Source organism: Bubalus kerabau, chromosome 17 (assembly GCF_029407905.1).
Source record: "Bubalus kerabau isolate K-KA32 ecotype Philippines breed swamp buffalo chromosome 17, PCC_UOA_SB_1v2, whole genome shotgun sequence".
Lineage (NCBI taxonomy): Eukaryota > Metazoa > Chordata > Mammalia > Artiodactyla > Bovidae > Bubalus > Bubalus kerabau.
The window spans coordinates 49,935,533-49,948,192 of NC_073640.1; the positions used below are offsets into that span (position 1 = coordinate 49,935,533).

General features: G+C 49.3%; 1 protein-coding gene across 1 annotated transcript in view; it reads left to right on the top strand.

The window, feature by feature from the left end:
* Nucleotides 1–12,660, top strand: part of WDR62 (WD repeat domain 62) — a 47,416-nt gene that overhangs the window by 20,989 nt on the left and 13,767 nt on the right. Inside the window, exons 10-16 of the mRNA XM_055551865.1 lie at nucleotides 1,709–1,846; nucleotides 3,309–3,487; nucleotides 5,357–5,448; nucleotides 7,603–7,728; nucleotides 11,138–11,205; nucleotides 11,287–11,408; nucleotides 12,122–12,197. Coding sequence (XP_055407840.1) covers nucleotides 1,709–1,846; nucleotides 3,309–3,487; nucleotides 5,357–5,448; nucleotides 7,603–7,728; nucleotides 11,138–11,205; nucleotides 11,287–11,408; nucleotides 12,122–12,197 — 801 coding nt within the window. The remainder of the gene's footprint in view (nucleotides 1–1,708; nucleotides 1,847–3,308; nucleotides 3,488–5,356; nucleotides 5,449–7,602; nucleotides 7,729–11,137; nucleotides 11,206–11,286; nucleotides 11,409–12,121; nucleotides 12,198–12,660) is intronic.

Below are 12,660 nucleotides of genomic sequence, written 5' to 3' on the forward strand. Positions count from 1 at the left end.
ATTCTTTACCACTGAGCCACCAGGGAAGCTTGCTTTTTTTTTGTATTTTAAGTATTAAAGAAGTCTTTTATTTTCTGAGAATGAATCTGTGGGACTTTTTCATTCTCTGAAGGTGTTCGAAGTACTTCTTGCCGATAAAGAAACTCTTGGAGAAAGAATTGTATCCAATTTTTTTTTTTTTTTCTGAAAATGTTTGTGCTAGATAAATGATGTTTTCAGTGGCCCAATTCAAGACTGTGAGAAATAACTTCATTCTTTTGAGTAGACATTATCCAGCTCTTTGCTTGAATGTATCTGCCTTCATGGATCTGACATTTCTGTTGCTTGTACTTTTCTCACTTAACAAAAATATTTTTTAAAAATAATTTTCAAAATTTACGTTTAAAAACATTCTTCTTGGGAAAAACCATGAAATATTACAGATAAAGCTAAAGTCTGTTTTGATCTTTTAATAACTTTTTACTCAAAGTCTATTTTATCTAACATTTCTATAGACATGCAAAGCTCCCTTTTAGTTACTATTTGTATGAAACATCTTTTTCTCTGCCTTCACTTTCAACTTGTATGTATCTTTGAATATAAAGTCAGTCTCTCTCTTTCTTGTTTTGGCCACACCACATGGCATGCAGGATCTTAGTTTCCCAACCAAGGATCAAACCCATGGCCCCCTGCAGTGGAAGCACAGTCTTATCCATTGGACCTCCAGGGAAGTCCCAACTGAATTGCTTGTGGACAACATATAGTTGGATCTTTTAATCTTTTTGCTATTTATTTCCTTTTGATTGGACAGTTTAACTCATTTACATTTAAAGTAATTCTTCATTAAGTAGGTCTTACTCTTACTATGCCACATAAGAGAACTTAGGTTGTTGTTGAGTCACTAAATAATGTCCGACTCTTTGCGACCCCATGAACTGTAGCACACCAAGCTCCTCTGTCCTCCACTATCTCCCGAAATTTGTTCAAATTCACGTTCATTGAGTTGGTGGTGATGCTATCCAGGATTTGCTCTTGCTATATCTTTGATGTTTCTTAATTCTTTTATCACTACCTTCTTTTGTGTTTAATTGATTTTTTTGTATTATTCCATTTTGATTTGCTTCTCATTTTTTCTTTTGTATATTTTAAAGTTACCTTCTTACTAGAAGATTATAAGTAACATCTTACATTTTCAACAAACTAGTTTGAAATACTAGCAGTTAGGTTCAATAGTATACAAACACTCTGCTCTTTATGTAGTTCTATCCCTCCCCCTCTATGTTGTTATTGTCACAAATTATTCAATATCTTCATCATTGTATTTTCATCAACACCGATTTTATTTTGTTATTTATTTGTTTGTTTATTTTTGGTTGCACTGGATCTTCGTTGCTCCCTGCGGGCTTTCTCTGTTTGTGGCGCGAGGGCTTCGCTTGTTGCAGAGCATGAGCTCTGAGCCCTCAGGCTCAGTAGTCGTGGCTCCCAGGCTCTAGAGCACAGGCTCAGTAGCTGTGGCACATGGGCTTAGTTGCCCCAAGGCATGTGGAACCTTCCCAGACCAGGAGTCAAACCTGTATCCCCTGCATTCCCTGGCAGATTCTTAACCACTGGACCACCAGGGTAGCCCTGCAACTTACTATTTTTCACAAAAATCCAATAGTAGGTCACAGTGTTGTCATCAAAGTGGTTGTACTGAATCGCCCTTTGCCTTGTTCTCTGGGGACTGTAGGTGTATCCTGAGTTTGAAGATCAGAGAGCTTGTCTACCATCAGGATCTTTTCTGACTTGTTCCTCAGACAATACCATCCGCTTCTGGAACATGGACAGCAACCCTGACTCTCAATGGCAGAAGAACATCTTCAGTAATGTGAGTGGCTTCATTGTGATCTGTCTGTTAGGAGGAACAAAGGCCTACTTGAAGCTAAATATGAGGGCAGGAAAGAGTTTTATGGAACCTGGGTGTTCAACTTCACTAGGGGCAGGAACCAGGAACCAAGGCAGGTCACTTTCTGGCTCCTCTCTCAGTTTTCTTTCTCTCCCTCTCTAAGTGGCATGGTCTTTCCTCTTTGCTTTCCTTTGAGTCAGCTCCTACTCTCTTAAGTGTATGTGAACACAGCTACTCCAGGCAATCCAATATACTCAACAAAGAAGAAATTGTTCCCCAAGTCTTGGGCTAGAACCCTCCTGGGGAGCATGTGATGGGCCAAACCAGGCAGAGGTGTACCCTGTCTAGCAATGACTAGGATGGGGTGCTGGCATGATGAGAGGCTGGGGAGAAAACAGTTTGCTGGAGAAATGTTGGGTGTTTCTAGGTCAGTGAGAGAGCTTCTCTGGGGAGCTAAGGCCTAAATCATACATTCATTGATTCTGCAGTTACTACCAAGGTCAGTGCTAGGTGCTGTGTTGCATGCTGGGGACACATCAATGACTAAGACACATTCTTCTCTCATAGCACCTCCAGTCTAGTGGAGGAGGCAGACAATGAGCCAGTAACACACACTATGATATACTTCCAAGCATAATAAGTACTGAGAAAGAAAGTTGTGAGGTATGAGTAGGATACATGAATAGTCATCTGATTCTATCTGTGGCACTACGGGCAGCCTCTAGAGGAAGAGATAACTTAGATGGGAGGACTGGGCAGCGTAAAGAGGGGAAGGGAGAGTGTTCTACACCAAGGGACAAAGGCCTTGAGATAGGAAAGAGCTTGGTGAGTTGGAAAACCCAAAAGAGGTCAGTGTTACTGGAACAAAAGAGGCCCTTAATACAGGATATGTAAAGCAAGTGCTCCTTTCCTACTAGCCTCACTAGCACCTCTTCTCCCCCAACCATCTTCTCTTCTGCACCTGTGATATATGTGTTGTATTTGGTTATACACAATAGAAAAAGCCCAAACAAGAGGTAAATGTTTGATTTTCTGGCTCATAAAAATAGCCTAGCAGTAACAAGTCCAGGCTGTTTTGGCAGCTTTAGGAAGCACTTAGAGACCTAAGAACCATCCATTTTGAAGGAGTGGCCCTTGTCCTCATGACCCAAGATGGCTACTGGAGCACCAGTCGTCACATCCAAGTTCCAGGCACCTGGACAGTAGGAAGGAAAAAGAGTTTTCACTTGCTTTACATCTCATTGACCAGAATTTATTCACACAACTTCATCTAGATGCAAAGGAGTCTGGGAGGCATAGTAATTATTCTGAGTGATGAAGCTTCCAAGTCAGAATTGGAGTTCTCTCGCTAATCAAGATTGGGAGACTGGCTGTAAGGAGACACAATGGCAGCAGTGCTTCAGAGCCACTCATAGCACTGACCTCAGCCTTTTCCTCTCTGCAGACCCTGCTGAAGGTCGTGTATGTGGAGAACGACATCCAGCACCTGCAGGACATGTCACACTTCCCAGACCGGGGGAGCGAGAATGCGATGCCCGTGGACGTGAAAGCTGGTGTTCGAGTCATGCAGGTCAGTCCTGATGGCCAACACTTGGCTTCAGGCGACCGAAGTGGAAATCTGAGGCAAGTGGGCCCTGGCGGTGTCTCCCAGCTCGGGCTCAGGTGCTCAGGGCAGTGGGGAGGAGCCCTGGCCTTGGCACCTCCAGCTGCCCGTTGGGAATGAGGGAGTGTGGGTAGCAGTCTGGTAGCCAGCCTGCCCTGGGAACATAAGTTGAGAAGGGGCTTCCAGAAGGGCTGGCTCCCAGTGTATCAGAGTAGCTACCTAGGGACTGGGCCATGTGAACTTTGCCTGCTCAGGGGACAGGCACATTTGCATGACTCCAGGGCAGGGTGACACCATCTTGGCCCCATGGTACCACTGTTGAACCCTCAGAGAAGATGCCAGCTGGAGCTGGGGTGCTAGGAGAGGGGCCGGAGGATGGACATCTGAGGGCTCAGGCTGTTTACCACCCTGCAGAGGTTTTTCGGGATGTGACAGGCCCAGTAGGTGCTGACGGAATACGAGCCCTGTCATAGGGATCAGGTGTAGCGTGAAAGGGTACAGCGGTGACAGCCTGGGTGCCGGGTCTCTGGCGGGATGGGAGGACCAGGGGCGCTGGAGACCATGTGCCCCATGAAGGGGCAGCCGCCACACAGCACCAGCAGACAGGCCCCACGTTGTCACATATTCCCGTCATCCAAGAACAACAGAAAAAAACTTTCTGTGCAGATTTTTTTCTATGAAATTCTATGGTTTTTAAATGTTGGCAGCTGTTTTGGTGTCAGTCACTGATGAGGCAAACCAAACAGGTCAGGGAGCTGCTCCGGTTGACAGCATCCTGGTGTGAATGGTGGAAAACAGTAAGGAGAGCTAACAGGGGCATCACGGTCTCCTCCAGGCTGCCGCTGGCCTGAGCACCATGGTATCGAATGATTTAATCCTCTCAGCCACCCTCTGGTGTCAGTGCTGTTATTCGCACCACTTTCAGATGGATTTGCTGAGGAAAGAGGGTCCGAGTGGCCAGGCTGCGATCACACAGGTGGAGGATGGAGGAGCTGGGATGACCATGTCTTACTTCAGTCATGGATGACCTGTTGTCTGATTTCATTTGGCAAGAATATGCGGAAAGTCTGGATTTGAGGCCCTTTAAGAATGAGAGGGAGTTCCCTGGCAGTCCAGTGGTTAGGACCAGGCTTTCACTGCCAAGGGCCTGGGTTCAATCCCTGGTCAGGGAACTACGATCCTGCAAGCCCTGGGGTGTGGCCAAAAAAATTAGAATCAAATGGTCCCACCTGGGGAACTTCTCTGGTGGGCAGGTGGCTAAGACTCTGCTCTTCCAATGCAGGGGACTTGGGTTTCGTCCCTAGTCAGGGAACGGGATCCTACATCTACGGCTAACAGTTCGTGTGCCACAAGTAAGACCAGGCACACCGAAATTAATAAATATATATATTTTAAATGTTCCCACCTGGGACTTCCATGGCAGTCCAGTGGTTTGGACTCCGTGCTCTCACTGCCAAAGGCCCAGGTTTGATCCCTGGTCAGGTAACTAAGATTCCACAAGCCACACAGCGTGGCCAAAAATCAAAAGCAAAACAAACAACAAAAATGTTCCCACCCATAGGGCCTGTCTTTGAGTATGACCTCTGACCCCTGCCCCACCTCCAGTGATCACCTCTGATAATAGCCCTCCCCTAACCCTTGTTCCCCGAGGGACCATCCTAGATGTTAACCCATGGAACCACAGGGGGCGGGGTGCCTGCTGAGGTGCTCCCAGGCTTGGGAGCTTTCTGGGTGCCGAGAATGGTCAGGCACCTGTAGTCTAGTTGGCCAGGGCAGGATATTCTCTGTGTCCCCCACATGGCTGCTCTGACCTTTTCTAGTAGCAGAGCACCTGGGGCTGAGGGCTGGGGGCGGTGGACAGGGTACAGCAGGCAGTGTGTGTCTCCCAGGATCCACGAGCTGCACTTCATGGACGAGCTGGTCAAGGTGGAGGCCCACGATGCTGAGGTGCTGTGCCTGGAGTACTCTAAGCCAGAGACAGGTGAGCCTATGGGGGGGCACGGCCTGCCTGGCAGAGCCACCGGGAGGGGTAGTTGGTGTCTGGTGGGACTGTGAATGACAGCCAGGGCTCCTGCATTTAATAAGAGTTCCTGTTGCCAGGCCCTGGGATCAGGGTGGCTGGGACTCCTGAAAGCAAGACCCAGCAGGCAGGACTTGACCTGCTTACCTTGGTCCCCAGCACCCCAAACAGTGCTCAGGCTAAAGAGGTCAAGGTTAATGAGTAAATGGATGGATGAGCTCCTTCTCTGCTGGAAAAGATAGATCAGTAGTCAGACATATTCTTTTGAAAAAATTTGATGCTTATAGAAAATTTACAAGAATATCATCATGAACACCTGTAGATTCTTCACAACTCCCCAGGTATTTTCTTTAAATCCTATCTGACCCTGTGAATATACATATGACATTATCTGCTTCCCCTCTTTCCTTTTCTCTCGATTTGTGCATGTATGTGTATATACACATTCATAATAAAATAATACCATGTATATAATTGTTTTCTTTAAAAAAAATAATTTTATTTATTTACTTTTGGTTGTGCTGGGTCTTCATTGCTGCTTGAGCTTTTCTCTAGTTTTGGTGAAGGGGGCTATTCTCTCGTTGCGGTACATGGGCTTCTCGTTGCAGTGGCTTCCCTTGTTTCAGAGCACGGGCTCTCGGGTGTGTGGACTTCAGTAGTTGTGGCACGTGGGCTCAGTAGTCACGGCTCCCAAGCTCTGGAGCAAGGGCACAGAAGTTGCAGTGCACGGGGTTAGTTGCTCCATAGCATGCAGGATCTCCTCAGACCAAGGATCGAGCCCGTGTCTCTTGCATTGGCAGCCAGGTTCTTTACCACTGAGCCACCAGGGAAGCCCTGTTTTTTTTCTTTCACTAAACCACTTGAGAGGAAGTTAAAACTACTTGAGAGGAAGGCATGCTGTCCTTTCACTCTGAAATGCTTCTGTGAGCATTTCCTAGCAATGGGAACCTCTATTTACCTGACCACAGTGCGCTTACCCAATGCACATCTTATCAAATCCGTCATCTCTCTTGGGCTTTTTTTTTCTTTTAGCTGTGCTTGGTCTTTGCTGCAGAGCACTGGTTTCTCTAGTTGCTTCTCCAGTTGTGGCGCTCAAGGCATGTAGGATCTTAGCTCCTCGACCCTTGTTCCCTGCATTGGAAAGAATCGAACCCTTGTTCCCTGCATTGGAAGGCAGATTCTTAACCACTGACTCACCAGAGCAGTCTGTATCTTGAGTTCTCATTCCCATTTTGCCAGTTTTCCCAGTGTCGTCTTTTGCAGCGCCTTTGTCTTTCCAGTCCAGGTTCACCCTTTAGTTGTCGTGGCTCTTTTGTCACCTTTGTTCTGGTGCTGACTTGAGGCTTATTTCTACAGCCTTATCTAGTTTCTCTTTATGACTTTGTCTTTCTGCAGAGTACAGACCGGTCATCTTATAGAATTTCCTTCCATTTGGATTTGTTTGTTACCCTCATGTTTTGATTCTGATGATACCCTTTTGGCAGGAATATAATGTTGGTGAAGTTATATACTGAATGAGGTTAATATTCTTTCCCATGCTCTTCTTTTCTCCTTCCTTCTCCCATACTCTGTTCTGCCAAATTTCCTCTGCATTTCTTTTCATCCAGTACACCTCTCCTGAGCTCCCCTCCACCTCAGATCATGTGTCAGGCCTTAGACCTAGCAGGTGCCCAGGGTAGGCACCATTTGAGGGGGCCAGCACAAAGGTCCAATGTCTGAAGGCAGGGTGGCAGCAGATGGTCAGTAGGGCCTACGTGAGGCTCATGCAACCAGAGTGCAGAGAGTGAGGGGGTGGGTGGAGTTTTGGAGAGGTTGAGAAGTTGGCAGGACCTCCTGTGGCTGCCAGTAGCTGGACTGGGTAGGAAGGCATGCTGGGCTTTGCTGAAGTGTCTGGTGTGGACACAGGTGGAGGAGTGTCCATGTGTACATCAAGATTCATCCTGCACAACCCGGTGGCGAAGGATGTAGAATGCCAGGGTCTGGGGCAAGTTGGCTGCAGTTAAGAAACCAGAGATCCCCTTCCTCAAGGCCAGGAAAGCTTGGTCACACTGCTGGCTGAGAGGCCAAGCCATCAAGCGGGTCCCCGGGAACCCAGGACCTCCCTCTCACCCACAGGGCTGACTTTACTTGCCTCGGCCAGTCGGGACCGACTGATCCACGTGCTGAACGTGGAGAAGAACTACAACCTGGAGCAGACCTTGGATGACCACTCCTCATCCATCACAGCCATCAAGTTCACTGGTAAGTCCCTGCCTTCTACATCCTGCACCTCCTTCAGTGGGCTCCTTTGGCTGCACGTAACAGCAGAGTCCCCTTCAGCTTAGAGAAAAAAGGGAGCAGCAACATCGGATTCAAGCCCGGCTGGATCCAAAGGTTGAATGTTTTTTTTAATTTATCATTTATTTAGTTGGCTGTGCTGGGTCTTAGTTGTGGTACTCAAGATCTTCCATCTTCGTTGCAGCATTCAGGATCTTTAGTTGTGGCATGAGAACTCTTAGTGTGGGATCTAGTTCCCAGACCAGGGATTGAACCTGGGCCCCTTGTATTGGGAGCACAGAGTCTTAACCACTGGACCACGAGGGAAGTCCCCCAAAGGTTGAATTTTTTAAAGTTATCCATACTGTCTCCCTCTGTCGGCTGTGCCTCTCTTGGGTGGGCAGGGTCTCAGTCATTCCTATACTGCTGGAAAGACACTTCCCCTCTTCCTGTCACTTTGGCAGAAATTGAGAGCTGACTTTCCTGGTGCTGACTTGAGGTGCCACCCCTTTCCAGGATAGTTATCTGTGCCAGAGCTTTGGAGTATCCTCTTAGGCTGGGTCTGACTCCTGTTTCTCCAGCTCCCACCCACCTCCACCTCTGATCCAGGAGAACTGGCATTAGGCGAGTGCCCCAAAAGGAAGTCAGAATGCCAGTCCAGGATGGGATGGGTGCTGGGGACCTTGGCAGAAAAATGGGTGACAGCGAAATTACTGGAGGCTAATTCCGTGCTGGGTGATGACCCTTGTGCTGTCCCAGCAGTTACCCCACTTGACAGCCAGAGTCACACAGCCAGTATTTTGCAGAAGGCTGTCTAACTTCAAAGCCGTCACTCAAACAGGCAATTGAAGGGATCCCTCCAAGACTGGAAAGATTCAGTTTGGAGATCCCTGGCCAAGAGGAGGTGAAGCAGGCCCTTGTAGGAGTTTAAATGATCAGAACCCAAGAACGTATTCAAAACTATATTCAAGAAGAATCCATTTATGGAGAGAATACATCCCTGTGCTCCATGTTCTTGACTAGGAAGAGTTTTGTACATAGAATCTTGTGGCTGAGAATGTATCCCTTGGTCTTCCCCACTTTCTGCCCTGTCTCTGTCTAAGGTGGTTGGGAGCTGAGCAAAAACAGGTTAACACTGTTTGCTGTGTTGTGGTGTGTGTGTGTGTGTGTGTGTGTGTGTATGCACAGTCACGTAGTCATGTCCAACTCTTTGCGACCCCATGGACTATAACCTGCCAGGCTCCTCTGTCCCTGGAATTTTCCAGGCAAGTATACTGGAGTGTGTTGCCATTTCCTATTCCAGGGGATCTTCCTGACCCAGGGATCAAACCTGCATCTCTTTGTAAGGACCTAATAAATGCTGATCAGCTCAACTTTCTCAGACAGCCTTAAAAAACTGTTTAGACCACCCCATTCCACAGGGGAGAGGTAGGTAGAATAGATCAGTAAATCTTGGGCTGTGCCCAGAAGTGACCTTAGCTTTAATGAATGGTCTAGATCCAGGAGAGGTGATGACTGGCCAAGAGGGTGACCCACGAGTCGGTCCTTCTGACAGTGTGGACCTCTGTTAAAGCCCCAGGTGGTGTGAAAGGATGGGCATCCTAAACCCAGCTCCTGTGAGCCCTGCTCTGGCTGAGCTGGCTCACCTGGGCATTGTGCTTGAAACGTTGATGATTTGTATAACTGGGCACCAGCCAATGGAAACTGTCTGAAGCTACCCAGCTAAAGAATGTCAGTCTTTGAACTCTTTTCTTTGAATCATATATTCCAAAAAGTGAAAAGAAAATCTGTGAATAGTTTACAGCATAATACAATGAATATCCACATCAAAGTTCACAGTCGGTAGACCTGAACTAGACACACCCCTTGTTTTTAGCTAGAGACTGTTCTGATTGATCCTGGTCCTAATCTTGCTAAACACGTGGAGTCTCCACCTCAGGTTAGAACACATGGAGTCTCCACCCCAGGTTAGGAAACAAAACATTACCAGTAACTTGCAGGCCCTCTCTGGGTCCCTCCCACACACAGGGCTCTCTCCCTTCTAGGACCAGTGACTCCCACTTGAGTAACATCTTAGCTTGTAGTGTCAGGCCTGGGAGCGTGCAAATGTCCTGTCACGAAGGAGCAGCATCCATTGTACCAAGGCTCTACATGTTTTATATTCATTCTATCTTTTCATCATCACTACAACTCTGTGAGGTACTTGTGCTCTGATTATTCCTCTTCTATAAAGAGAGAAGCCTAAAAGCAAGAACATCGATAGTACCTACCAGGTGGCAGCCACTGTCCCAGGGGCTTCAATGCCACTCCACGGGGCAGTGGCTGATATTGGTTCATTGAACAGACAGGAAGCTGAGGCTCGGAGAGAAAGCTTGGCTTCCGAGCACAGTGTTTAATAACCAGAGGATGCCTGGATCAGCCCTGGCCTGGTCCTGACTCTCTGCACCCTGGAACAAGGACTGTGTGACTCTGAGCCCCTGGGGGTTCACATTTGCAAAAATGTGGCTGGTGACAGTCAGGAGGGGGAGGCTCAAGTGGCATAGGGCCTGGCCTGGGATCTGTGTGGATTTTTTTTCTTTTTTGGCTGTGCCACGCGGCTTGTGAGATCTTAGTTCCCTGACCAGGGACTGAACCCAAGCCCCCTGCAGTGGAAATGTGGAGTCCTAACCACTGGACTGCCAAGGGAGTCCCTGTACGGACATTCTGATCATTCTTTTTTATATTATTATTTGTGGCTGAGCTGGGTCTTCATTGCTGTGCAGGCTTTCTCTAGTTGCACCAGTGGGTGGCTCCTCTCCCTTGTGGCACGCAGCCTTCTTACTGTGGTGGCTTTCCTTGGTGCGGAGCACGGGCTCTAGCGTGCACGGGCATCACTAGTTGAGGCGCACGGGCTTAGTTGCATGTGAAATCTTCCCGGACCAGGGGTCAAACCCATGTCCCCTGCATTGGCAGGCAGATTCTTATCCACTGGACCAGCGGGGAAGTCCCTCTGATTGTTCTTGATGGCATGAGCCTCCCAGCAGCCTGCCTGTCTCCTCTTGCTGCCTGCTTCAGTCACGTCTCCACTCTGTGGCCTGAGTCACTTTTCCGAATCCCAGATTAAGCCTGGTATCCCTGCTTCCTGTATGCACTTCCAGGTGCCCCTGGCCTGTTTCCCTGTATGCTCTTGCTCTGCAGGGCCTGCCTTGCCCACGGCACTGTTCGTACCCCTTCACGCACATGGCTCACAGCTTACAGAGTCCTCCCACCTGCCAGCACTCCTGTCACCACCTCCAGGAAGCCCTCTGTGATGCCCAGCAGAGTTCCCTTATGGTAGGGTTCCCGAGCTAGGATCCCTAGCCCTAGTTGGGCTCAGAGGGGCCCAGCCCTACCTCATGACGGCCTCCTCCTCCAGGCAACAGAGACATCCAGATGATCAGCTGTGGCGCCGACAAGAGCATCTACTTCCGCAGTGCCCAACGGGTAGAGTAGGGTGGCCTCCTTGGGGGCTGGATGTGGGGGCTCCTCGGGGGTGTCCTCTGAAAACCCCATCTGCCCTGCCAGGCCTCGGATGGACTGCACTTTGTCCGTACCCACCACGTGGCTGAGAAGACTACTTTGTATGACATGGACATCGACATTACCCAGAAGTACGTGGCCGTGGCCTGCCAGGACCGCAACGTGAGGTGAGGAGCTGCCCTGGGCCGCTCGGTCGGCCTGGGCTCGGCTTGTCTCTGGGCAGGGCTTTTGTGGGTCTGTCTTCTCATGAGTTTTCTTCCCCGCCCATCACTCCCTGAGAAGCTGGGTGGAGTGGAGGGACCCAGTGGGTGTTTCTTAGGAGCTGGGCTCACCCAGGCCTTGTCTCCAGGTCAACAGTGGGTTCCCTGGCTCTCAGGAGCCTGCGTGGGGTAATCAAGAGGTGCTGACATGGCTCATAAACCTCGTTTCTTGAGTATGAGAGTGCGGGGAAGAGAGAGGGAGTCCCCAGCCCTGCCTCCGTGGAGTGCAGGCGAGGACAGACAGATAGTGACAGCGTGCAGTGGTCAGGGCTGGGATGAGGAGAGCCCAGAGGCTTCGGAGGACATCCATCCCACCTGGGGCTCAAGCAGGGCTCACAGGAAGGGATATCTGAGCTTAGACTGGGAAGGATATGGAGGAATGAGCATGTCCAAAGAGATTCTCCATCTCCTACATTTGCTTATTCAAATTGGGTGCCAGACATAACCTCCATGACCTCAGCCTGAGACAGGGTCCCATTCCCTGATACAAGGTTTCAATCTAGGCAGTGGAGGAAAAGAGGTACTGGGGGCTTCCCAGGGAGAGGAGGGCAGCAGGTAAGGTTGGAACAAGAAGGAGTGTGGGTGGGGCCATGGTAGCCACTCCTGCCCTCACCTTCCAGAGTCTACAACACCATGAACGGGAAGCAGAAGAAGTGCTACAAGGGCTCCCAGGGTGATGACGGGTCCCTGCTGAAGGTGAGGAACTGGGGCCCTGGCTGAAACCACACCCAGACACGCACACACCCCTGTCTGTTTCCTGCCCTGTTGAGCCATCTGATATATGGGTCCTCCTGGGCATGGGATCAATGGATCACATGCTGGCCAGCATCCACTCGGGCCTGGCTGACTAAGGATGCTTGGGAGCCAGGAGTGGCCCCAGCAGCTCTACATTTATTTACTGAACCCTTCCCCAAGTGGGGGCGTCCCTGGTAGCTCAGCTGGTAAATAATCTGCCTGCAGTACAGAAGACCCTGTTTTGATTCCTAGGTTGGGAAGATCCGTTAGAGAAGGGATAGGCTACCCACTCCAGTATTCTTGGTCTTCCCTGGTGGCTCAGCTGGTAAAGAATCCTCCTGCAATGCGGGAGACCTGGGTTTGATCCCTGGGTTGGGAAGATCCCCTGGAGAAGGAAACGGCTACCCACTCCAGTGTTCTGGCC